This window comes from Nelumbo lutea, chromosome 7 (assembly GCF_056320005.1).
Source record: "Nelumbo lutea isolate HS-2025 chromosome 7, American lotus-T2T, whole genome shotgun sequence".
Lineage (NCBI taxonomy): Eukaryota > Viridiplantae > Streptophyta > Magnoliopsida > Proteales > Nelumbonaceae > Nelumbo > Nelumbo lutea.
The window spans coordinates 28,389,023-28,416,927 of record NC_142690.1 but is presented as its reverse complement, the minus strand read 5'-3'; the positions used below and the strand labels follow the sequence as shown (position 1 = coordinate 28,416,927).

General features: G+C 40.7%; 1 protein-coding gene across 2 annotated transcripts; it reads right to left on the bottom strand.

Annotated features, from left to right (window-relative positions):
- Positions 1-27,474, bottom strand: URH2 (uridine-ribohydrolase 2). 2 transcript variants are annotated; one of them, XM_088953424.1, is made up of 10 exons: positions 26,996-27,474; positions 26,331-26,746; positions 25,018-25,133; positions 24,758-24,817; positions 23,168-23,353; positions 22,981-23,085; positions 21,125-21,221; positions 8,480-8,587; positions 8,244-8,379; positions 1-551 (listed from the first exon to the last, which is right to left on the bottom strand). In XM_088953424.1, exons 3-10 carry the CDS (start codon positions 25,123-25,125, stop codon positions 443-445), a joined length of 909 nt encoding a protein of 302 aa, XP_088809550.1. In that variant the 5' UTR covers positions 25,126-25,133; positions 26,331-26,746; positions 26,996-27,474; the 3' UTR covers positions 1-442. The 2 variants fall into 2 exon arrangements, with proteins under 2 accessions (XP_088809550.1, XP_088809549.1); XM_088953423.1 differs by having other exon boundaries at positions 25,388-27,337.
- Between the last annotated feature and the right edge of the window lie 431 nt (positions 27,475-27,905).

The window sequence follows — 27,905 nt, the reverse complement described above, 5'->3', positions numbered from 1 at the left end:
TGAGTTTAGAAATAAAACCATTATGTGGGAACCTACATAATCAACAGATCTAAACAGCTTCCTATTGGTTCTAGTATAAACTGAAATAATCAACAGAGTTTCTTTCTAGGTAGGCCAATTGCAAGTTCTTAGGAGACAATTTCAATATGTTGCAAGTCAAAAGAAAGATGGTATGTAGAAACAAACACCAGAACAAGTTAAAATGGTTAGTTGCTTGAACTGAAAAACCCAAAACATCTGAAGCTTCAACATCAAATGTAATATCTACTTATTGCAGCCCAACTATGTACTGATGCGGTATTGATGCAATTGAGGATTGAACTGATCCATTGACCAACATCAGATAAGTATGAACATGATATAGAATGCAGGATCGGTGACTACTAAAGCAGGCTTTTTTTCTTCAATGCAGGACAGTGCACACCAATTCCTAGTTCCATTTCTAGGAGTTCATAAGCCGTTCCATGATCAACTCAACAACTGCAGGAGCATCAACAGTGACAGCTACTTTAACAGTGGGCTTGTTGCACCACTCTGAGACTTCGCCAAATCTGGTTTATGTAGTAAAAAAAGTAGAGCAAGCATGTCAGCAATATACAAGGGCTTGGTAGTCATGATGTCAAAATCAAATTACAAGTATAGTTAATCAGAGAACTCTCAAGTTCAAAAACACATTTAACAGGGGCTATCCTCCCTACTTTCCAATACTTTTATTGATGAAAAACACATTTATCCTTACGATTAAACATCACCTTCTAAAACAGCATCAGAGACATACACCTCTCCTATGTGTCTCCATGCATTATCTTAGCACGCTCACCTGGAGGCATGCCTCTAGGTGTACACCTCCAGCATCTTTTAAAACACTGGTCTTCCCCTATGATGTTGGCTTGCATTCATGTTTGAGATACATGCTGACTTTATCTACACAAAATTTAATTCACCACATGTAACGTTTTAAGACTTGGACCATTCACAAAACCATAAATGCTATAAAGTCATGATTCAAACAGTCCAACTGCTAGGGCAACCCATAACCCATGATGTCATCATCATCATCACCATCTAAGCCTTGTCCCAACTATACAGGGTTGGCTACATGAATCCTGTTTTGCCATTCCATTCTGTTCAGTGCCATATCCATCATTAAATTATGGGTGCTTAAATCTTTTCCTATCACTTCCACCCAAGTAATTTTTGGTCTGTTTAGCCCCTTCAACTTGTAACAAATCACCTTTCTTAACAGTTCTGTAGATGGTCTTCTATGCACATTGACTAAACCATCTCAGTCTACCTTCTTTCATTTTATCACCTACTGGAGTTATTCCTAGGTTCCTTTGTATGATTTCATTTCTAACCCTGTCCTTTCTAGTTTGACCACTCATCCAGCATTACTTTCTGCCACTCATTTTTTGGACATGCTATATATATATATATATATATATATATATATGTATGTATGTGTGTGTGTTATGGGCCCGGGCGTAGGATCTTGTCACGGGTCGGTCCACGGGGAAAACTCCTAGCTTTCCCTTGCCCCTCCCTTTGCGCGCAGACCCTATGGTGGCGAACTAAGGGTGATTTTTGTTCAAGAGATCACCCTAACTCTCCTAAGCTCTTTCTTGATTGAAAACTGAATACCTTTATTTCAATTCATAGCTCCTTAAATAGGAGATTACAAGAGGGGGTTCCTTATTGTATTCGGCTAGGCTAGGATAATCTATCTCTAATCAAACTCAAATTCCTACTTCTTATGGGAAATAAACTACCTACTTCTAATGGTAACAAAACTCTTACTAAGAATAGGAGATAAGATAAGGATAAATGGGATAAGGGATAATGGATAAGGTAAGCTGGTGGCGAGCTGGCCAGAGATAAGTGTGGGCCCTTGGTGAGCTATCGCATGGGCCCCTCCTCAGTGCTGCCACTGGCGGCGGCGGTAAGTCTTACCAACGAATGTGTCCATAACATCACACCCCTCCTGGACAACGAGCTTGTCCTCAAGCTCAAGATCGGGGTAGGCGTTGTAAAGATTAGACCAGGGAATCTAGGTGGCCTCAGTTGATGGTAATCCGTCCCATTCCACAAGGACTTCAAAGGTACCCTGATTGACGCGTGACCGGACAAGAGTCTGAGGTTGGAGAATGGGTCTGCCGTCCTTCAAGGGGGGTAGGGGAGGTACTTGATCAGGAGGACTCCCTGTAAAAGGCTTGAGTAGGGACACATGGAAGGTATCGTGGAGCCTGTTGTTCTTTGGTAGCTCGAGCTGATATGCAACTTTCCCGATTCGCTGTAGTACCTTGAAGGGCCCGTAAAACTTGGGGGCCAGTTTAGGGGGAAATCTGCCTTTGAGAGAGTGTTGCCAATAGGGTTGGAGCTTCAACCACACAAACTGTCCGAGCTCGAAGGTTACTTCTCTGTGGTGCTGATCGTAGACACTCTTCATACGTGTCTGAGCCTACTGTAGGCGGGAAGTGACTTCCGCCAGGAGGGCATCGCGATCTTGTAGACTACGATCGACTTCTTCCAGCCTTGTCAAATCGGGTTTGTAGGACAGTAGGCGGGGGGGGGGGGGTTCTCGGCCATAGACAGTAGGCGAGGAGTAATAAGACGTGTTGTAGCAGTATTCGGCCCACGGGAGGCATTCCACCCAACGCCGTGGCTGGTCACCCACGAAACAGTGGAGGTACATCTCTATGGTACGGTTCACAACCTCCGTTTGTCTGTCCGTCTGCGGATGGTAGGTGGATGAAAAAGACAGAGTCGTACCCTGCAATCGAAAGAGCTCCTTCTAGAAGGTGCTGGTAAAGACCGGGTCCCTGTCACTGACGATGGACTCGGGTAGCCCATGCAAGCGGAAAATATGTGTGAAGAAGATGTGGGCCACCGAAACTGCGCTATATGGGTGGGCTAAGGGGATAAAATGAGCATACTTGGAGAAACGATCCACTACCACGCATAAGGTTGATTTTCCGCTGACCTTGGGCAGACCCTCAATGAAGTCCATGGAGATATCAACCCAGATCTGTGTTGGTGAAAGAGGCTAGAAGAGGCCGGCCGGGTGTAAATTCTCCCATTTTTGTTGCTGACATATGGAGCAATTCTGGATGAAATCCCGAATCGAGGCCCGCATACCGTGCCAATGAAAATCGGTGCGGACGTGGTGCAACGTCTTCTGAACCCCTTCATGTGTGGCGTTATGAATGCTGGAGATGACGGTGGGAATTAATGGACAATCGGTTGGAAGATATACCCGTCCCTTGTATAGTACTAGGTTGTCGTGGATGGACCAGTTCGGTTTGGGTTCTCTAGACTGTATCTCTTGAACCAGGTCCCTCCATGTTGGTGATTGGGGCAGCACGTTCTTAATGCTTTCCAATAGGGCGACGCGGGGCCGGGAGATTGCACAAAGGTGTATAGCATCTTCGTCACGCCTGGACAGTGCATCCACGGCCCGATTTGAAGCCCTTGCCTTGTGGTCTACTCGGAGGTCAAACCCGAGCAGTTTACTTGCCCAGTGTGGAGTGGTAAGCCGCTGCTCTAGTAGGTACTTGAGGATGTAGTGGTCTGTCTTGATGATGAAAGGTCTCCCCCACAAGTATGGCCTCCAGTGTTGGACGGCTTTGGCAAGCCCAATCAGCTCGCGCTCGTAGGCCGGTAGCTTTAGGTGCTAGTCAGCTAATTTCTGGCTAAAGAAGGCTATGGGGTGCTCTTGCTGTTGCAGTACTGCTCCAATGCCTATACTAGAAGCATCACACTCCACCGTAAATTCCAGGTCAAAGTTGGGTACTTGCAGCACGGGGGTGGAGGAGAGCGCATCTCTTAAGTTTGTGAAGGCGGCGTCCGCTGCTTCATCCCACTGAAATGTGTTCTTCAGCATCTTGGTTAATGGGGCAGCCAAGAGTTCGTAATCCTTAACAAACTTGCGGTAGTATCCGGTGAGTCCTAAGAACCCGCGAAGAGCCCTAGTGGATTAAGGTTTGGGCCACTCTCGAATTGCTTGAATCTTGGAGCCGTCTACCGAGACACCTTTCCCACTGATTATATGCCCCAGATAAAGGACCTGTCGCTCCCCGAAGGAACATTTGGCCCGCTTCAAGAAGAGTTTATGTTGGTGCAGCAGTTCCAGAATTGTTCGTAGGTGACGAACGTGCTCCACCCATGATGTACTGTAAACCAGGATGTCGTCCAAAAATACTAGGACGAATCTACGGAGGTGGGGTCGAAAAACCTCGTTCATCAAAGACTGAAATGTGGATGAAGCGTTGGTGAGACTAAATGGCATGACCAAAAATTCAAAGTGGTCGTGATGTGTTCGGAAGGCTGTCTTTTCTACATCCTCGGGGGCCATCTGGACCTGGAAGTACCTTGACCTGAGATCCAGTTTAGAGAAGCATTGAGACCCGTGGAGTTCATCTAGCAGTTCGTCTACCACGGGAATCGAAAATTTGTCCTTGACGGTTCTACTGTTAAGTTCCCTGTAGTCCACACAAAACCTCCAGGTGTTGTCTTGTTTTGGTACCAGTAGGACTGGCGAGGAGAAGGGGGAGCGGCTGGGGCGAATAATTCCTTGTTTCAACATATCTGCACACTGGCTCTCTATCTCATCCTTTTGTAGGTGCGAGTAGCGGTATGGCTGGACGACAACGGGTTTTGATCCTGGAATTAAAGGAATCCGGTGGTCACACGATCTGACAGGTGGGAGCCCCTTGGGGTCTGAAAACACGTCCAGGAAGTCACCAAGGAGTCTCTCCATCTCTGCGGTGTGCATGGTGTCACCATGGAGAGTATGCACCTGTGGTCTTTTCGCTCTCACCTTGGTTCCTTTCCATGTGACTTGTTTCCCATGCAGGTTGAAAGTCATGGTCAGAGCACTGAAGTCCCATAGGATAGGGCCGAGAGTGATGAGCCACTTGATTCCAAGCACTATATCGAACTCATCCAGGGGTAGTACAAATAAATCCGCGAAGAACGATTCAGATTCAACATGTATTTGGATATTCCAACAGATCCCAGGGCTGTGAACTCTCTCCCCATTTGCTACGACCACTTGAAGTTGCGGTCTGCCTTCCACCGGCAGTTTCAGTAGGAGGGCTGCTTGCTTGCTGACAAAATTATGTGTGCTTCCTGAGTCCACCAGAATACGCACGGGTTTCCCTGCCACCTGTGCCTGTAGCTGCATGGTTTGGGAGTTTTGTATTCTGGTGATGGCGTGGAGGAAGATCTCAGGTTCCAGTGTTGTATGCTCCTCCTCTTCTTCCTCCAGTTCATCCACCAGGAGGCAGAATAACCACTTGCAACGGTGCCCGATTGAGTTCAACTCGTCGCAATTGAAGCATTGACCTTTTGCTCGACGTTCCGCCATCTCAACTCTAGATAAGAGTTTGATGGGAGGTGTCGTCACGCTGCTTCCTATGCTGGTTGCAGATCTGGAAGTGTTACCTGTGTGAAGCCGTTGTTCCCTGCTGGCTGCCAACGAAGACCCTCCTCCAGTTGATTTCGGGTTTGCCCAAGAAGTCGCTGAACGCCCCATGCTGAACGACCCTCGGCTGGTCTGTAGCTTGCGCTCGAAAGCTCGGGCTAAGTTCATTGCAGTGACCAGGTTGGGAGGGCTCTGCATCTCTACATCGACTCTCAGCGGCTAGTCCAGCGGTGAACATATCCACCTGCTGATCTGGGCGTACTGAAGAGGCTCTGGCGAGAAGGGTCTAAAATTGCCGCTGGTACTCGGCTACGGTCCCGGTCTGCTTGAGGTTAATTAATCCCCCAATGGGCTGCTTGTTAATGGGGATTCGAACCGAAGGAGGGGCAGTATGACTTGAACTAATCCCAACTAAGTCCTGGTTCTTCCTGCTCCACTCAGTAGAACCAGAGTTGTGCTTCATCTGTCAGATGGAATGTGGCTAGGCTGACTTTATCCTTCTCCGTGCGTTGATTACGGAAGAATTGCTCGTAGCGGTACAGCCATCCCAGTGGGACGCCGCTGCCGCTGTCTGAGGGAAACTCCAATCAACTGTACTTGGGTATGACCGCTGTTGTTGGGGCGGCGTTCTGTCGTTCGCCAGAACCCTCCGCCAATTCTGGCCGGCGGCTGTTGTTGGTGGTCGCCCCTTCAGAGCTTCTCTCCCTGGTGGAGAAGTACAACTCGAGTAGGCGCTGAAGCTCCTTGACATCTTCCTTGACTTCTCTTACTTCCGCGTGGTTCTCCACGAGTTGGTGCTCTAATTCGTGGACCCTGGATGATAGCTGCTCCATGTCGCCCATGACGTTTGGCTCTGATACCAAAATGTTATGGGCCCGGGCGTAGGATCTCGTCACGGGTCGGTCCACGGGGAAAACTCCTAGCTTTCCCTTGCCCCTCCCTTTGCGCGCAGATCCTATGGTGGCGAACTAAGGGTGATTTGTTCAAGAGATCACCCTAACTCTCCTAAGCTCTTTCTTGATTGAAAACTGAATACCTTTATTTCAATTCATAGCTCCTTAAATAGGAGATTACAAGAGGGAGTTCCTTATTGTATTCGGCTAGGCTAGGATAATCTATCTCTAATCAAACTCAAATTCCTACTTCTTATGGGAAATAAACTACCTACTTCTAATGGTAACAAAACTCCTACTAAGAATAGGAGATAAGATAAGGATAGATGGGATAAGGGATAAGGGATAAGGGATAAGGTAAGCTGGTGGTGAGCTGGCTAGAGATAAGTGTGGGCCCCTGGTGAGCTGTCGCATGGGCCCCTCCTCAGTGCTACTACCGGCGGCGGCGGTAAGTCTTACCAACGAATGTGTCCATAACAGTGTGTGTGTGTGTGTGTATAAAATATAAAATATTATGATGTATGGAATAATATGTGTAAGTTGTAGTCAGATGGCTTTCTTCTTGGCTTGAAATACAATTGACCAGGGTTTAAGTCTTTCAAATGATGTTTTCATCAAGACATAAATACATGTTTGATCAACATATATGTAGAAACAAAAACAAACACAAGTGGCATGATGGATCAATGGTGATGTCACTTGATATAAAGGAGATGTCATAGGTTTAAATCTTACCATTCATTGTCATTTTATGAGTTGTGATAAAATAGTGACTTGGGAGAGTCATTGAGAACTGGTTGGGTTGTTGAAGCCCAGACAGTATTACGGGGTGTTCCACAAGCATTCCGTTTCACCAAGATCAGGAATGTTGCCCCCTGATTATGCATTGTCTTTTATATTTTGAAAAACACAAAAAACCCATTTTGGTGGAGATGCATGCTGATTGTGCATTTAAAGAGCTTTGGCTTTATTTTTAAAATATTGTCATTATAATAGGGGGTATGGCGGCAAGAGAAGCTGTCAGCTTTTTCAAATTTCAATGTGCCACACCAAATTGGTGATTCCAGAAACGTCACTTTGACAATTCAAAAGACCCCCTCTCATGAAACCCAAGTCATAATTATTGCAGCAACATTTTTCCAAAAAAATGGTTTTGTCAAATGTGGTTAAATGCCGTGGTAAGTTGGTTAAATGGAATGCTTGTGAAATGCATTTGTGCCAAACACACACCTAATGGTTCTCATGGGTTTCTAATGGGTCATCCAGTGTTTTAGAAATTTGAAAAACTGGTTTCTTAAAAACTGGAATGACAACTGGTTCCTGGTTTTCATGGTCTGGTTCAAGTTGTGCAACATGATCACATGTATCTTGTCCCCAATTTACTTGTACACATGTCAGATACACATGCTGTCATTAACCAAATAATTTTAGAAACATGACATCATAGATGTATTTATTTTTAAGGTAACAGCTGGGAACACATAAGCAGAAATAAATAAATATATAAGATCAAATATTATTTTATCCAAAAAAATAGTTAAATTCATAGATTACTTGTTGCATATGACATTTGGATAAAGATGCTTGTCTTTTATGAATACGGCCTCTAATAGTAATCCAGGTGTCATCAAATTATTCACAATAATTAATACAACAAAATTGATAGGAAAAAAAACAAGAATAACTGATGCAACAATGGCTTTTTACTTTGATCTTTTCTGTAATGCAGCACTAAACTATGAGATTGGAGATTCATCATAATTATCATTAAGCAGACACTACAACACCAAAACATGCATATACTCTTTTTCTTACTGTTCAAAGTGCCATTGCTTTCCTATTCATAAAACTTCAATCAGATTTTCTGATTATGCCAACAATGCACATGTTTCAGTAAGGTTAGATTCAAAAGGATAAAAGAATATTACTTTTTCTTTGTGTTATAAAAAATTGTGAGGCCCCTCATGATGCCATTTGTCTGGACTCTTACTACACCCTCAGTATAAGTGAGCAATGATGGGTTAACGGCTGCAAGAAGGGCTGTAGGATCATGAAGGTATACACCTGCATCAAGTTGAACAAAATCATCACCATATTCAATGAAGATGAGCTTTCCACCAACTGTGGTCTAAAACAATCAACTCAAACACTGTACTTGACTAACCTTTTGTATGATATGAATCATGGTGATATGAGAAGTAAATATCTAATATCTTGCACAAGTACTGTGCATATTTTCCACTGGACTGGGAAAGCTTGTCCCGATTAGCATCTGCAGCATGTGTGGTACATGTAATGATTTCCTTTTGATGAAAAATAAAGGTTACAAAGTTCGAAACAGAGCAGATCTAAAAAGACATATATAGCTTCACTTGTATGGTAGCATAATCTTGAAGTGCTTTTCCCAAAAAAACAAGGACACACAAAAATAAGGAAAAGAATAAAGAAGGTACGAGGTGTAAAGTTGCAGAACGAAAGTAACTTTTGCAAAAGAAGACAGTAAACATGAATTTTCATGGTAACAGTTAAGGTTTTAGAGCAAAGAAATCTAGTTTGTAGATCAAGAAAATTACAAAAAACACAACACAATAAAGGAAAATATCTTGATATATGACTTTTGAAGGGCTATGGATTTGAATTCATGTGCATAGACATTTAGATACATCGACTTTTGATGTGAAGTGATAATAAATTCCACGGTCAGTGTAAAAAAAGGAATAATCAATCTCATTTCTTGTTTTCTAGGAATACTAGGATGTAAAATACAGGTATGTTTGTTGTTAAATTTGAATGTTATTTTTTAATAGTTTCTTGTAGGTATTTTAACATTCCTACAAATTTTCTGAGGTATTTAACATGTGATATAATTTTAACATGTTTTATACAAGTTCCCTTGAGTGGAATGCTATCATAGTGCAAAAGGCAGAACTTTTGTCTTGACACTAGAAAACCCTTTGGCCTTTCATCTCCCTTTCTTTTTTTATTGATCAGCAGAAAAATGATTTTATTATAATATTTGGAATGTATAAATGATTAATACAACTTTTTTTACCAAAGTGTCAATCCCTACTTGCAACCCCAAATTACATGGATGCCCAAAACAATTATTGCCTCATAACTCCTTGTTTAGCTAGGGAGTCATCAACTAAACCATTTTGTACACCTTATAACCCACTTAAATTCAACCACTATTTTTTTTGCAATCTTGTCCACTTCCCTTAGCACATGCTGAAGGGATCAAGGAATATGGCTGTTGGATTTAGCCCAAGATATAACTACTTGTGAGTAGGGTTTCTCACGATTCGGTTCGTTGAATTTTCGGTTTCTTGATTTTTATGATATATATTATAAATTAATATAAATATATAACAAACACACACACACACACACACACACACACACATATATATATATATACACACATAGTTTTCAAGGCACCAAGGCGAGGCTAGGCAATAGGGGGCACCTTGTTGCCTAGTCGCCTACGCGATGGATTTTTTTAAGTGAAAAATACATATCCTAGGTAGTTCCCTAGGTTCCATAACAATCTTTCCTTAATAACTATCCATAATTTTCATAAGAAAATTATAAAGTTCATGTTTATGTCTAGAAAATCAACATATTTATGAGAAGAAAAAAAAAGAAAGAAAAGAAAATTCAAAAAATATGGGGACTGAATCCCAATTTTTGTTATAGGAAAAGAAGAAAAGAAAAGGTGGAGGAAGAAATGCGTTGATTAGACAAAATTTTAAGTTTTTCCCTTACTTATTGGTTCAAATTCTGAAGTCTTTGAGGGTTCAATACAGCAGTTAGCAATGTTTGTGTTGATTAAACCCTAACAAATAAGAAAATAATAAAAAGAAATTAGTTTATAAACATAAAAAATGAATATTTTTGTTTAATAATGTCTATTTTATAATTATAATCTCAAAAAAGTAACAATATAAAAGTATTTTATAAGACAGTATACAAAACTGCTAGGTGACTGGGCGAGGCGAGCCTCCAAGGGCGCCTTGTCACCTAGGCGTCGCCTTGACAATTATGTATATAAATATTTGTATACCAGTCAGCTTGGCTAACCGCTGGTTTTTTATATTGGTTAATTGAAACCAAACTGATCTGTTTGGTTAACCGGAACTTTCGGTTTGGTCTTGTCAGTTCGGGTTGGCTTTTCATGATCACCACTACTTGTGAATCTCCTTTCACCTCAATCATTCTAAATCCTATCTGTTTAGCCAACTTGTGGCCTTGCAATAAAGACAACCATTCATCCTTCAAAGAATTTCCCATGCCAATTGGTTCTGAGAACATAACCAAGATTCTCATCTTGGAATTTCTAATAACCCCTCCTATTCCATCCATACCTGGGCTACCAACAGAGCTCCCATCAAAATTCAATTTTACTTTGTTGCCTTCTGGGAGTTTCCAATCCATCCTCACTCTATCTTTTGCTCTTGATGACTATGCTATTTCAGTCAGGCCCTGAAGAAATCAGTTACTGAGAAGGTTTTGAAGATGTCTAAGGTCTTTGTCCATATTGCTACCTTTATTTTTATACTGTCTATCACCTCCTCTAGATTCCTACTATTTTATAAGAAGATTCTATTATTCCTCCCTTCCCATACTAGACACTACCCAGATAATTGCTGCCTTAGTGGCCTTCCAAAGCACTTTCCCCCTTTTCTTTGGTTGCCTCAAGAGGTTAGGGTTGAAAAGACCTGCCACATCTGGGGGGCACCTACGCCCGAAGAGAACTAACAAACTCCCAAATTCTATGCACAAAAGGACAAGAGATTAGTACATAATATAATGTCCTTTTTTGATGTCTTCTGAAGGGCTACACAGTGGGGGGTAGCCCATCCCCCAAACCAGGTGCAGGCGGGATTCAATCCCAAGTCTCTGCTACAACCAGCAGGAGACCTTACCAACCAGCTGGTTGGCACCTTGCTACATGATATAGTGTCTTGCCACTACCCCTTTAAAAGAAGCACATGTGAGGAGATAGGCAAATAAAAAGCCTTCTTTTTTGCAACATATCACGAGTGTCCACCTTATCAAGAAATATTCCCAGTAGAAAGCTATAGGCTTACACCAAATTTCTTTCACTATGAAGTCCACCCATTAAATATTAGACGAGGTAAGGGATTTAAAGGAGGAGAAAGTAAAGAGGCTATCTACAGATCCGATTCCATTTTGTTAGATTCGGATATCCCCATTTTGGATCTTTGGAACGGATAATAGGATCCAATCAGAAATCGGATTGAATTTGGATCACCCCTACCCGATCCGATATATATGTTATTTATTTATTTATTTATAAATATATTATGTATATTTCATTTTTGCAAAATTGTTATATTATTTATTTTCTTATAAAAAACATGTATATATATGACGAAAATAGTTGAAAAGGTACTTGTATTTTTTTTGTTTTTCTTTATTTAAATTGTTATATTTTATTTTTCTTTCAATAATTTATTAATTTTAAAAAATTAAATCAGATTGGACCAGATCCAAATGTCTGACTTCCTCATCAGATTTGAATTCAAATCCATGTTTGTGATATCCAATCAGATCTGCTCAGATCGGATTCAGTTCGAATCTGATCCGATCCGTTTGCATCCCTATCCTCAAGGGAAGAGTCCAAAGAAGCCTGCTTTAAAGCTTTAAGTGGGTGGATAAAGAAGAACACTCATTTTCCCTTAACCCCCTTCTAAATTGAGAGAATGGGGTTAAGGGAAAAGAGTTTAGGGAATTGGTCTTTGAGTGGAATTGCCTTCAACCGTAGATCTTCCCAAAAACGTATTTTGTCACCCCTTCCCACATCATACCTAATAGAGTTAAGAAAGATTGAGTAGACTTTTTTTTTTTGATAAATGATTGAAATTTCATTCAAGAAATTCAATAAGATGTTACAATACAGCCTAGCCAAAGGAGGGGCACGAGCTGGTGCCTCTCCACAACAACAACAATGTACTACCTCAGACTAGTAACAAAAAGTTTACAAAGCTGCCCAGAATAAACATTCCCTTGATACCCCTTGTTTAGCTAACCCATCCGCTATGGTGTTAGCTGTTCTACCCACTCACTGAAAAATAACATTCATGTTCCTTGAGAACCATTTAGCTTTCCTCATAATATCCCTGTAGCACCAGACCACTGAATCTGGATTTTTAGCCAATCCACAACTACTTTGGAATCTCCTTCAATAATCAAATTTTGAACTCCTAACTGGTCCGCAATCTGAATGCCTTACTGCTGCTAGAAGCTCAGCTCTAATAGAGTCTCCTATACGCACAGAGCCTGAGAATAAAGCTAAAATATTACTATCTTTATCTCTCAACACCCCACTAATCCCTGATGGACCCGGATTTCCTTGGATGCTACCATCAAAATTAAGCTTTGTCCAGTCTTCTGAAGGGGGTACCCGCACATCTGGTACCCTGTTCTTTCTGTTACTGCTACAAGATACAGCCATCCAGTTCCTCCACATCATCAAAGGAATATAATTTGAAGGAATCTAATGATCTCAGCAAATGGATTGCCCTGGTCATAATGCAATCCTTTACATTCTGAACATTTCTCTCCTTCTCTTGGAATATCCTCACATTTCTTTCTTCCCAAATTGTCCACAAAGCAGCAGCTCTAATGCTCCTCCACATTGTTTTACCAGTTTTTGTGGGCCACACAAAGAAGGAAGGATCAAAGATCTGATCTATGGCTGTGGCCAAATTCCATCTACAACCAAACAAAGCATAGATACAACCCCAAATAGCAACAGAAAAAGGATAGGTTAAAAGTAAGTGAGAGCAATCCTCACCATTAGCCCTGCAAAGTACACACCAATTAGGAGACAAACACATAGAAGGCCTTCTCTTCTGCAATAAGTCTGAAGTGTTGGTTTTCCTATAGAACACCTCCCATAACATAATAATTTTAGGAGGTGCAGGTTTAGACCAAATCTCCTTAGTTGGGAAACCCACTTGTGCCGAGGGAGAGCAAAGGGACTTAAAAAAGGAAGCACATGTAAAGTAACCTTTTGGGTTTGGAAACCAAAGTCTCACATCAGAACTGGAAAGGTCCAGAAAAACACTTTCAAGTAGTGACAACAGGTCTGAAACATAAGAGAGTTCATGATCCCCCAAACCCCTAATGAAACCTTAAGTCCCAACTCAAAGAATATGGAGAATCAGATGTTGGAAGAAAGTGAGAGATTGTTTTACCCTTGTAGCAAGAAATGGAATAGAGAGAAGGGAAACAGTCCTTAAGGGCAGAATTGCCCACCCAGATGTCTTCCCAAAACAAAACAGAAGTACCAGAATTGACATCATACCTGATACAGAGTGGCTTTCCAAGGAGTTGCCAGAGTGGCTCGACACGACACACCAGCATCCCATCCATTTCCCAAATATGTATACTATCTATCACCTCATGCCAAAGTCTCTCCTGTTCTAAGGGCCACCTCCACAACCATTTTCCTAGGAGTGCTTTATTCTTCAAAACTAAATTCCCCAGTCCCAATCCACCTTCCTCTTTCCTCCTGCACACTATTCCCCAATTTATTAAGTGATCCTTTTTTTCTCCCCTAGCTCCCAAAGAAAATTTCTCATTAATTTCTCTAATTTCTTGGCTTCCCTGATAGGAATCCTTAACACAGAGAAATAATAAATCGGCAGATTTGCTAAGGAAGCTCTCAATAAAGTAACTCTACCCCCTGAAGAAATATAGTTCCTTTTCCACGAGGCTAACCTTTACTCAAACTTTTCTAAAACCGGGGCCCAAAATGTGCTCTCCTTAGGGTTGGCTCTTAGAGGAAGACCTAAATACTATAAAGGCCAACAGTAAATAGGACAACCTAAAGACTTAGTCACCGACTCAAGAGTCCTCTCCTCCAGATTCACTCCCACCACACAACTCTTTTCCAAGTTTATTTTCAGATTTGATACTCTCTCAAAGCGCTTTATCAAAGACTTGAGATTACTTACTGTCCTCCTATCACCCCCTTCACAAAAGATTATTAGGTCATCAGCAAACTGTAAGTGGGTCACCCTAATCCCATTCCTTCCTATCCTCCAACCTCTCACTACACCTTCCCTGTATGCCTTAGAGATCAAACTACTAAAAACATCTACAACTAGGGTAAAAAGAAAAGGGGAAAGAGGGTCACCTTGCCTTAACCCTCTAAAAGCTGGGAAAAAATCCTTGATTACCCCATTAACCAAGACCGAAAAGTGGCAAGAACTTATGCATCCCTTTATCCAATTACACCATCTAACTCCAAACCCACAACACCCTAGGACCTCTAATAAGAAGCTCCAATCCACAAGATCATAGGCCTTTTCTAAATCCAACTTACAAACAAAACCTTGTTTTCCAGACTTTCTCATATCCTCCACGCATTCATTCGCTATTAGAATCTGATCTGTTATTTGTCTCCCTTGCACGAAAGCTCCCTGGGCTTGACTAATGATGGAGGGTATCACTACTTTAATCCTCAAGGATAACACTTTAGCCAGGATTTTGTAAATGCCAGTCACCAAACTAATTGGCCTAAAATCTTTAGGGTTTTTTTCTTCTTTCTTCTTAGGGATTAGAGCTATGAAAGTGGCATTAACTCTAGGGCTTACTTTGCTATTAACTTCAAATTCCTTAAACACAACATAAAGGTCTTCTCTTACCACATTCCAGCAGTCTTGATAGAAATCCATGATGAAGCCATCTGGTCCAAGGGCTTTGGATCTATCCATTGAAAACACTGCATGCCTAATTTCCTCTTCTTCAAAACTCCGCTCTAACCATTTTGCTTGCTCTTCAGACAGCCTGGGCCAATCTAGACCTTCCAGCCTTAGTTTATTATTCAGAGGCTTCCCTGCAATTGATTTGAAATGATCCACCAATACTTTTGCTATCTCATCTTGATTTGTGACTTCCTCCCCATCCACTTCTAATTTGGCCACACAATTTTTTCTTCTCCTCCCATTAGCCAACGCATGGAAAAATTTTGTATTGTCGTCCCCTTCTTTGATCCATTTGTGTCTTGACTTTTGCCTCCATGAGATCTATTCTCTAAGAAGAACTTCATCCAAATCCTTTTTTAACTTACTTCTCAAAAACCTTTCTTGCTCATTCATAACTCCCTGGGATTCTTTGGAGTCTAGTTCATCAATCCTGGACATCAAAATATTCTTTTGATCTTCTACCCTTCCAAAATGCTCCCGATTCCACTCTTTAATCCTTGCTCTTAGTCTCTTCAACTTTTTTGTGGAACCTTACACCTTTCCACTTAACCCCTCTCAAATCTTCATTCCACCACTCACCAACCTTTCGTTCAAAATCCGGATGAGTTAGCCACATGTTCCCAAACCTAAAGGGTCGAGGGCCAAAGCCTAGAACATCTTGACCTAATAGTATAGGGCAGTGATCAGATGTAACTCTAGGAAGGGTTTTAGCCACCAAATTTCTCCCACTTTACATTAAAAAGGAACCTATCAAATTTGGAACAAAGGAGGTTTTCTTGGAAATTTGACCAAGTAAAGTTAGCTTGTAGAAAGGGTAATTCCTTTAACCCACAAGTGTTAATTAATTCATTGAAATTTGTCATACTTGTAGTAATTGATCTTTGGGGGTTATTTGATTCATTACAAAACCTGATTACATTGAAATCCCCTCCAAACACCATGGGCCATCCCACAAGCCTTGAATTCCATACAACTCCTCCCACATTTTCTTCCTTTCCCTATAACTATTTGGCCCATAGACATTAATTAACACCCAAATGAATCCATCTTCCACATTTCTGAATTTTAAAGACAAAGAGATCTCCCTATAAGTTCTTCCACAGATTCTACAACGTCCTCTCTCCACAAGGTCACTATCCCTCCCGAGGCTCCCCATGAGGGAGCTAAAGTCCAACACACTCTTCTTGATTTCCACACACTCCTGACTAGACCTGTTCATGGGCCGGGCCGGGCTTTTACTGTGTATTAACAAATTTTTTTAAGGCCCGAGCCCGAGCCCGGCCCGACCATTGGGCCTACAACTTGGGCCCGAGCCCGGCCCTCATAAAAAGCCCGAAGCCCGAGCCTGGGCCCGGGCCCAAAATTTAGCCTATACTATTATTATTATTATTAATGTTGAAGCAGCTGAATAGAGAGAGAGATAGATTGAAATTATAAAGAAAAGAATAAAATATATATATATTAAATTATAAATATAAATTTTAATAAATATTGTATTATTTATATACTTTATATAATATATAAAATACATATTATATACTTTATAAAATATATAATACTGAGTTGGGCCGGGCTAGGCTCGGGCTGGGCTTTTTTGACAAATCCCGAGCCCGCCCTGAAAAACAGTCGGGCTTATTGTGATAAGCCCGAGGTCAGGCCCGCAGGCCTAATTATATGACCAAGCCTGGCCGGGGTGTGGACGGGCCGGGCCGGGCCGTCGGGCTACCCGGCCCAGGAACAGGTCTACTCCTGACCCATCTTCTATCCAAATCTGCCAACTTAGTTTCCTGTAACATGACTATATCAGGCTTTTCTCTCCTCAGCAGGTCTTTGATTGCCCTTCTCCTTCTTGCACTCCCTAACCCTCTCAAATTCCAACTAATGATTCTCATAATAAGACTCCTTTCAAACGCCCCTTACGAACCCGGTTCCATCTCACAAAGAACCCTTCCTTCTCTCCCCTTCCACTAAACTCAATATCACCTTCTAGATCTGACAACAGTCTCTCCACTTCTAATCTCTTTTTCTTCTTCCTTCTTACATTCTCCTCTAACTTTTGAGCCGACCCATTGCCTTTACTCGCTCCCCCCCCCCAGCCTAGAACTTCTGTTACTCTCCTTATTCTGAGGAGTTGCATCAGGTTCCCTACCATCTAACCCCTCCTCCTTTGCTTTATACTCTTCCAATAACGCACAAATTTGCTCCCATATTTTTTCTAACTCTTCCTCCCACTCTTCTTAACCTCAACCTCTCCCTCTCTCCTCTCACCTTCATCAATGCTAAGCTCTCTGTTTTCATCCTCACTTAAAGCTTCCTCTCGGGATGCTGGCGTATCTGTTTCAACCACAGGAAGAGCATCAGGAACAAAAACCAAATTGACAAGAGTACCTTCATTGGTAGGAGCCAAATGAAACTCTTTCAGGGGGTCAGAACCGGCATCGGGATATAAGTCTAAATCTGTCTCCTGAGGTCTGATTTGCTTAGAAGAATTATCATAGGAGATCAGCAACTTGTCAACTTCCGCATCTGAATTAGTCTTCCACTGCTGTCTGGCTATAGGCGATACATCACAGAGCAGTCCGGTAGAGTCTTTCCTTTCCAAACACATAACCTGTTCTTCCTACGCTAAGGAGTTAATCTCCCTTGCCAGTGTAGACAGAATCTGAGTCCTAACCGTAGCTGTCTTCTGCCGTTCCATCGAAATCTTCAAGCCTCCCTCAAAACTCTGATAATCACCTCCCTCCTCCTCCAGGAACAATACTTCCGTTCCAAGGTTATCTTCTTCAGAAATATCCTTTGATCTGCTAAGATCGATGCTGCCCAGACTTTCAGAATCATCCGATTCAGAATCGCTAAAAACTTCAAAATGAGAGAGCTCCCTCTTTCTTTCCTCTAACTCCCTTCGTTTAATACACCTTGGATAGCGTTTTTCAGGCGATGACTGCTCTAATCTTATTGCCGGAACCCACTGTTTCGAAGCTCCATAGCGCGCCGAGTTCAAGCTCCCTGTTGCACGGTTCGTTGCACTCGAAGAAGAAGAAGATAGATAGTAATTACCATCTATCGAAGGCACATGGTTGGTCACGTGCCTTTTTAAGTCATGACCTTTTGGGTTGGGCCTCTAAACTGGGCTTCCTTTCTTACCCGCCTTAGGTGGGCCTGATTTTTGCGGGCCCAACTAAAGCCTCCGCCCCTGAAATTTTAGGGCCTTCTTTAAAGCACCCGAAGCCCACTGGGCCTTCCAACATGGGCTTTGGCTTATCATTTGGCGGCTTCACGTGACTTTTAAAAAGGTCATGCACGTTCAGCCTAAGGCCCGGTTTGGTTTATCAAGCCTAGGTTCGGTTCTTCCCTGAACCAACACCTTCTCCTTGTTTAAAAAAGGCATATTGGCGCCAGTTACCACCTGCAAAGGACCTGCCGCCCTCTAGACTGTGGACCCTCCCCCTGAATTCTACCTTTTTGTTTCTCCAGCACTTGTTTTTCCATTTTAGTGAAAGTGCTATTCTTGTTTGAACCATCCAATCCTTTACTGCCACACAGTTCTTCTTCAACCTTCTCATCTCCCCTCCCTACGAGCCTCTTTCCAAAGCACAGATTCAATGGATGAAGCCAGCCACACTGAGTAAAATTGTCCTTCAACTCGCACAGTCGCACCTCTATCTTCCGAGGAAACTCCTCAGGTTTTACTCCATTCAATAAAATGGAAGCTGAGAAGAAACACGTCCCAGTGATCCTCCACACATCAGAGCAATTAGGGGTGTCAATGGACCGGTTTTGGGTTGGACTCCATCCAAATCAAAATTCATTTGGACGGATTGGACGGACCAATAAGACACTGAATTTGGACGGACTGGATGGACCAATATAACATATTGGATTGGACCTGGTCCATCCATAATGAATTTATATTGGATTGAGCCAATATCTGGTCCATTGATAGAAGATAAGAGCATAGTTGTCAATGGACCAGGTTTGAGTTGAAATCAATCTAAATTAACAGGAATTTGAACAGATTGAACAGTCTCTGGACCGGTCCAAAATGGTGCAAAATATTCATTGGACTGGATTGGACCAGGTCCATTTGTAATGGACTCACATTGGACTGGACCGGATTGGACCAAATCCAGTCCAATTGACACCCCTAAGAGCAATGGCTTCAGCAGTTTCTTGCTTCCACAAGTGAAAGGGAAGGCCTAAGAGACGCACCAGCACTCCATCTTCAACAAAGAAATCTTTGGAGTTTGATCCCGGACACCATCTTGATAATGTGAGTTTCCCAAGTTCAGCTTGGATATTTAAAGCATCAACTTCTACTCTATTCTCAAGCAAGTCCATCAAAGCCTTGTCTTTCTCAAAGGGTGTTAAAATAAATGTATTCTTCAACTTCAAAATTGCTGTTAACAAATCTGCAACTTTCCTCCAATCTAGAATGTGAGCTGAAGCTTTAACTATCAGTTTACTTTCCCAATCTCCTCTCTGTATGTTTACTCCCATTCTGTGTTTACCTGCCCCATCTGTCACTATAAGAGTCTCTTGCTTATTATTGCTCTCCAGACTAGTAGAACTGCTTATCTTCCTTTTTTCTGTTACTTCTCTTTTAGCACCCAACCGTTGCAACAGTTCACATAATACCCCATGAACTGCCTTCCAGCCCCGACTTTTCCTTCCCTCTGGGAAGCAGACCATCTGCTTCCTACCCTTGCCAAAAAATTCTGTCAAAGAAATGAAAAAGCCTTTGGTGTTTCTATTACACTCTACTACAAACCTTCTTCCAGTTTCTGAGAGAAACTCTTTCCAACTATTTTGTTTGCCTTTGTTACTTGCATCTTCCACAAACTCCTTGAACCCTTCAATCACCCCTAAACCTTCTAACAGCACCATCCCTTTCTTTGCTTCCCTGATTTTCAAGCTCAGCTGACCATTTAATCTCTGCTCCTCAAATAGAAACTCCTTTGCTTCAATCTTCAAGGATTTTTTCCAATGGGCTACCTCCACGAACTCTCCCATCTTCCAAGGAGATATTGAGTGGAGAGCAACTTTAGCATTCCAACCATTACTTTCCAGCCCATGAATCTTACTTTTACCTTATGCCAAAGCCTTTCTCTCTCAAAGAGGAATCTCCATAACCATTTACCTAGCAAAGCAATGTTTCTAAATACAATGTTCCTAACCCTAAACCCCATTCATTAAACCAGCATTATAGAAATACACCAAGTCTTTGGCAGCACTTATGAAATAATAGTATATGCATATTTTGAACAGTAAGAAAAAGAGTGTACACTTTTTACTTTGCTTACTATTATAGAAATGAACCATGTCATGTGGTCTTAACACAGGAAATAGTAATCCAGTGATAAAGATTGGCATTGATGACCTATATATAAATAAGCTGTATAAGCAGTTTTGGCAAGTGGGAGTCTCTTCAGTCATCAAGTCTTTGGAAGCACCAGCACCCAAAACTATTAACCAAATCCATTCATATTAATCAATAGGGAGATGTTTTACCATTTTTTTATATATGAACCATGGTATAAATGAGTACTTGCATATATAAAAAATATCAATGGTATTCTTTTATCAGTAACAAAGGACAAAACTATTATCGGTGAATGCCTTGGCTGATTGTCTTGCCAAACAAGGGGTTAAAAGGGAAAATTTGTACCAGGCTGCAGTGTAATCTATTCCCTACTGTTTGATCTGTAATTTTCTTTTAAGGAGAGGTTGCACCCCATGCCTCTCCTTGGGATGCCTGTAATAGTTTTCATATCTTGTTATAAAATCACACTTCAATTATCAAAAAGAAAGGACAAGAAATTTTATTACGTGAGTAGGGTGAGAACCATTGGTACAACAAGTTTAGTTCAACTACAATTAAATAAAAAATAAATAGAGAAAACTACAAACTAAATAGAGAACACAACCACCAGAACTAGACAGAGAAAAATACATCCTAAAACAGAATAGGAAGACAAGAATGTACAGAGTATACAAAACACTTTAGTTGAATTGATGTCCTGGCCTTGAATGTTATCAATAGCATTGATAATTCAAATTTGAGAAAGTATTACCAGTCATAACAACTTGATGTGTAACGTTTATCCCCACAGCCAAAATGTCCGCACCACTTGTGAACACAATATCAGCAGAATCTGGATCGCCAAATATCTGATTATCCCAATCCACCAAACAATATAAAGAATCAGAAGATAACCATCTTACTGGGGAAAAGAAAAGAATATGACCAAAGATAGAAAGAGTGCATCAGGGTTGCCAAAACTGTGGGTACCCCGAGCCACAAGCAAATAAAGGAGGAGAAACAACCTTGTACGAGCAAAACTCTGTTAGGGGTGCAACTTGGGTGGATTAGGGTTGGGATTTTGTCAACCCCCCCCCCCCCTTTTATTCCTTGACTATTTTTCAAGGAACTAACAAGAAAAAAAGGGGAAAAGAAAAAGAATAAGGATGCAGACGAGCATTACTCAAATAGACAAGCAAATCAAAGACAAACCTTGTCCCCACTCCAAAAGAAAAAGAAAATTATAATGCAAGAATAGAAAGGATGAGACCACATTGAAGCTGACATAGGGAAAATATCAAAAAGAGTCTACACCATGAGGACCAGTTGATCATCCAATGTGATCCTTAAGGTAATGGACACCTATAAATAAAAAAAAAAAAAGACAGTTGGTAAAATAACCATTTAAATGAAGTCTTGAAGGTCAAAGAAAGACCTGAGTAAAAAATGGTGAAAAGATATAGTTTAGGTCTCCTACTATAAGAATCATCTTCTTATTTGGTATTTCTTAGATTAATCATTCTAGGTTTTCCCAAAATTGTTTTATAATGCTTTCTTCTAAACCCACTTAAGGTGCCATAAGCACTAATTATGTTAATGATTTGCTCATGTAAAACAAGTCTAATTAAAATTATTGTCTCCAATTATTTTAACATTTACAATTTGGTTTTTTAGATCCTTGTTTGCTATTATCACTACTTCATTTCTATTATTTATTTTTCCCATGTACCAGAATTTGTGACTATCAATTTCTTTAGTTTTTTTACCCTTCCATTTAGTTTCTTGTAAGCATGCAATATAAACCCTTCTCTTCATAATGTCTACTAATTCAAGTCTTTCTTGCCAATGTTCTTACATTCCAAGTGGCTAAACGAAGTTGTGTTTCTTGAACTAGCTTCTTTACCCACCCCTGTCTAAAAGGATGTGGGAACTATTGCCTATTTAACACTATAACCAGGTGTTCTTACATTCCAAGTGGCTAAACAAAATTGTGTTTCTTGGACTAGCTTCTTTACCCACCCCTGTCGAAAAGGATGTGGGAACTATTGCCCATTTAACACTAAAACCAGGTCCTGTTGTGGTGGATTACTTTTGAGGGCCATCCTAGCATACCCTTGCCCATTTGACATTACACTTGAGTTAAGGCATAGTGCGTCGTTTCTAGAAAATGCCAATACCCTAGCATGAGCATGAAAAGACAAATCCAGATCCATAATCATGAGAGTTTGGCAAAAGTTTTGCCAGCTAGCAACCTGACAGCCCTCCTCTGGATTTAGGACCGGCGATGTAAGACAAGCTCATAATGGCAGTGTAGGACAACCCTCCTGAAATTATCATTCTTTACAATTATATCTCTATGCTTACAATATAAGTTCTTAATTGATAATATATTTCTTGGTCTTTGGCTAGATGTGACAACTTCATTAAATTACCATTTGTCAATGGAATGCCTCTCTAAGTTATATATATGGCAACATACATGCAGATTACAAATTTAACCAACTTCCATTCTTACTTTGACTCCTCATAAAATTAAAATAAAAAAATAGTTGAACCCATGATAATTGATATCATGATGGCGTGCAGTTCATGGTGAAAATAAATACAATAGGGCATAGAACAACATACATTGGCTTCTGCTGCAGGATTAACATTCCCATTTACTGAAAATGCACCACCAAGTATAACAATCTGCCCAATCTTTTTTGGAAATTCAGGATTTTGATCAATTGCCTGCAGTGATAAAGAATATCCATTAAGACAATATGAAACTAGTGTTTCTTCAAATTACATGCCAATAGATCAGGAATCTGACCAGGGCAATATTTGTAAGTGGGCCAAGTGCGACCACAGTTACTTTTCCAGGGTGTAAGTTTGCTTGCTGAATGAGAAAAGAAGCTGCTGACTGTTCAATTGGCTTTCCTTTTGGTGGAGGGAAGTTTTGATTTCCAAGTCCATCTGCACCATGGACAAAATCTGCAATGCGAAGCTTTGTACCTTTCTTTACAAAAAATAGATAACTATAAATTAATGCACCATAATCTTTCAACTTGTGAATCAGTAGATCATCTTAATTAGTTTATATGTTGGGTAGACAAATGTGGGTGAGATGTATAATCCACTAATAGAGTGTGATAACAATAGAATATATATGAGATAAATATATTCTTTCTCTTTGTTATATATTTTTACTTTTAGAGATATAATCTTGCAATTGAATGTAAGTACAAAAACTCAGGTCTCAGGTACACTGCCCTTGCCATACATAATCAATCTGAAGTATGTAAAATTCCAAACATGCCAAAGTGGAAAAACTCAGTTTTTTCCTATTACTGATGATGATGTGTTCTAATGCATTTATATCCTATAAAACTATTCTCCCCCCTCGCCCCCAAAGTTGGAAGGCTGTCAAACATTTCAATCAATGGAATTACATATTCGACTTTCTTGCATAATTTTAATTGCCCTAAACCTAATGGTAAAATCAATGGCTGTCAAACAAGGGCCATTGCTTGACATAATGGCAAAATCTTGGACTGTGAAATCAGTCCTAAATAATTCTTGGTTGAGAAGAAATAGGTGGAAGAAGAGAAGAGAAAGGTAGAAGAAAATAGGGCTAAAAGCAGGAGAGATCAAATTGAATTCTCTTCTCAACTGCCGCCCTTTTTTGTTGTAATTATAATAATGTGTAAAATTACAGTAATGATCCTGATTAAACAAAAAGAGAAATAAAAGAAGGATTACAAGTAACTACTGACCAAAAACACAATAAATAGAAAAAGAAAAGAAAATAACTTCTAACATGTTTCCATGTAAACTAAAAAAAAAAGTTAGAAACCTATCATTTCTCCTCAGTCAAGAGTGGTAAAGAAGCATCAACACCCAAGGAAAGAAAAAAAAACATGAGGTTGAGACTGAATGGAAATCATATTCAACCGAAGGATAGACATCCATATTTAGAGTATCATATGAACTAAGAAGTTCAATTTTCTTTTGACTAACATCATCATCATCATCATCTCATACAAGCCTTCTCCCAACTATATGAAGTTAATTACATGAATTCCGTTCTGTTTAATAGCATATCCATGTTAAATAATGAGCACTTAAATCATTTCTTACTACTTCGACCCATGTCTTTTTTGGTTTACCCCTAGCCATTCTAGCCCCTTCAACTTCCAATAAACTGGCATGGTTTCCCAAATGGTAAATGTGGGTTTTTTCCCACTAACTATGATTGATAAATAATTGAGAGTTGGGGCCTCATAAGAGGAACCGAATGTAATTTGTACTTGCATGCTAGCCTCCTTGACAAAGAAGGATAATAATAACTTAATAAGATAAAGATAAAATTTGGAACCATGGTCAACAACATTAAAGAGTCAAGTAAGAAATGAATACGTACAGTGATTGTTACATGAGATCCCTCGGCCACTGGAATATCTTGCCTTCCTGCAATCTCCAACTAAACCACAAAAAAAAGAAACATAACCACTTACAGTATCACTTAAATCAAGTTCACAACAGCAGTCCAAATCAATATCATCAACCAAATCTATAAAACAAGTCAGCAAATCAAATCCAATCCAATCAACAATTCTACATTATCAAAATATTGACACGGTAGCATAAACCTCAGTTAAGGCCTAAGCCACAGTAAATTACCAAATGCAAAGCGTTCCTCGTGGCCAACGTTGTATAAACGTTCCCATATATCGTTGTTAGTCCAATCACCTCAACTTCTGGAGATTGGAGTGCCAAAAATATCGCCATGGCATCATCTGCTTGCATCCAAATGGTCAACAGAACGCAAAGAATTTGTCAGGAACCAATCTAATTAAGTTAAAAGAAAACTCCTCGATCGATTATTCCAAGAGTCTTTAGCTAGACCAGTCTAATTTGCAAAAATCTCCCTGAAAATAAAGATATTGTTGCCCAAGAGCACTTTGATTCTGTGAATCGATGTACCGTGATTCGATTTACCAAAAGAAAATAGAAAATGTAAAAACATGGTGAAAATAACTGATGTCCTTACCGATACCGGGATCTGTATCGATGATGATCTTCTTCCTTTCTTCCATGGCTTTGATTCGAAGGGAACAAAAAGAAAAGTAAAAGGAGTAAAAACAAAATTGAAAACTGTCTAACAGAGTTCAACGGAAGTCTCGAGTCTCATCAGTCTTTTAACAGAACGGCAAAATGGTTATCTACACACTTGGCGCAAGTTAGGTTTGTCGTGGTGGCGAAAGTAGGCAGATGCCGGATGCGTAATGGAGTGGGTGGGTGGGTGGGATACTGGGATCGTCGAGTCAGGATCTAGTCCCCACACAATTATCCCTACTTCTTTCCCAACATTATACAATTTTAAGATAAGTTTGTGAGTGTTTAAAAATAACTGCTTATTTAATAAGTAATTAATTTGGGCAGGTATCACACCCAATAAGCATTTATTTGTTTTTGGGAAATAAGTCAAATTTTGGGCTTATTTTTAATTGTTTATTTATTATATCATTTTAAAATTTTTTAAACTATGTTAATTGATTAAGTGTGTTTGAAAATTGACTAATGCTACCTTTAATGATTGTGGCAATTGAGTAATACTTCCCTTGTCCGTTAACAAAAGGATGAAAAAGACTATTTTACCCTTTTTTTTTCTTCAAAATTTTAAAATAAAACAAGTAAAAAGACTGCTTGTGGCGGTCTAACTAGAGTGGCGGATGCCTGCTTCTCGACGTTGTACCAGTCCTTGCAAACCAGAGAAATAGAGCTCCTATCCCCGTGGGATTTCAGAAACCAAGAACACATTCTAAGACCTCATTCAGAAACAATGAAGCCTTCTTCTTCTCCTCCTCCGGCAAATCCTATTGCCTTTTAGAAGCCATGCCTACTCAAACCTCAAAATCTAAACCATTACGCAGACAGAAGGACAAACTGAAAAAGGGCTTCAGAGAGACAATGGTGGTCGTCGTTGCTACTACCTGCGATTTCTTCAACCTACAGGTGGTTTGTGCAGATTTGAGATCATTTTCCTCCTCGAAGCAGGTGGCTTGTGCAGTAGAGGAGAAGGCAGGCGGCGATTTCTTCAACCACCGCTGTAAGCTCTCTCTTCTCTCCGTTCTTCCCCTCTGTTCGTCAACAGCGGTGGTTTCGACAACGTACCCACAACGGCGGTTTCGGCAATATGCTCACTAAAAATACGGATGACTGTCACCGGCAACAGCGGCGGATCTCCCCTTCTTTTTTTTCCCTGCGTTTTGGTCACACCAAGCGGCAGATCGAGCAACGACGGATCTCCCCTTCTTTTTTTCCTATATGTTGGCGGGACCAAGTGACGAAGAGCAGCAAAGGATCTCCCCTGTTCATCCTGCTAAAGCTCTCCGAAAACCGGTGACCACTGCAACATTCGACGGTTGTGTTCTATGAACCCAACAACAATGGGAAAAAGAAGGAGAGAGAAAGAGAGAGAAGTCGATGAGGGAAAAGGAGAGAGAAACAAGGGTTGAGAAGAAACAACGATCTAAAGGGTAAAATAACTAAGCCTTCCTGAACCTCTTTACAGAATACTCTCTATTGCGTGTGGAACATAGGTTGTGTGTTTGTTGGGAGATACACCAATATAATCCACCAAAGATATGTCACCAACCTGGACATCATCCAAGGACCATCTGTTTAACGGCTTCACCTCTGGTTCACTGGCGATGGCCATGGCTGCAGAGATGCTTGTGATAAGACAGAGATGAATCAGAAACAACATACGTTGGGAAAAAGAACAAAGATGATAAACCTTGCTCCCTCTCCCGCTTCCTCCTACTTTCTTTTGTCAATGCAAATAATCGCTGGTGATGAGGTGGTAATCGGAAATGGAAGTAGCATAGCACAAGAAATTATAGTTATTCCACCTGAAGCGTCTCCAGAAGAAGGGGGAAAATTGAAGGAATCTTAAAGCTAAGCGGAAAGACAGATACGCCATGGAGGTCGCTCTCATATCCCCTCCCCCATATGGAGATAGCTCAGGTATAGAGGAGAGAAAAAATGGAGAGATCAGAGAAATGGCTTGGATTGCTCTCACGTTGTAAATATGCCTGAACCCAATAGGAAAAGGAAGGGGAGAGAGAGGTGAGGGCAAAATTGGGCTTTTAAAAAATATGTATATTGAGTTTTGATGGAATATTAAGGAATTTAATAATAGGGGTAGAGTTAGTCAATTGTTAGAAATAGTAGGGTTTGGTTTAGTCAAATTTCAAATAGTAAGGGTACAGTTAGTCAATTAGCTAAGCCATAAGGGTAGTTTAAGAAATTTACCCAAATACCTATACTTGATCATTCTACCATTCAACACCCTGCTTCAAAGGAATCGGGATTTGCTCCTCACAAAGTGCACCTCACATTGACCTCATAACCCCATCCCACTATGTATTGGGAGAATCTCCCCATGAATAGCAACACAAAATATGGGAGAAGTTCACGATGTATGATTAGGACACATTGTGATGTTGGTGTGAGGAGCATCTTATAAGGAACAGATCTTGACTTACTTCGAGTTGGGATATGCT

Excerpts from the sequence above, each read along its gene's own strand:
- URH2 (XM_088953423.1), bottom strand. The coding sequence starts at position 25,433 with ATGGAAGAAAGGAAGAAGATCATCATCGATACAGATCCCGGTATCG. Across the intron at positions 23,086-23,167 it reads CACTTACAAATATTGCCCTG|GCAATTGATCAAAATCCTGA; the intron begins GTCAGATTCCTG and ends TTATCACTGCAG. Across the intron at positions 21,222-22,980 it reads ATCCTGCAGCAGAAGCCAAT|ATATTTGGCGATCCAGATTC; the intron begins GTATGTTGTTCT and ends TGGGATAATCAG.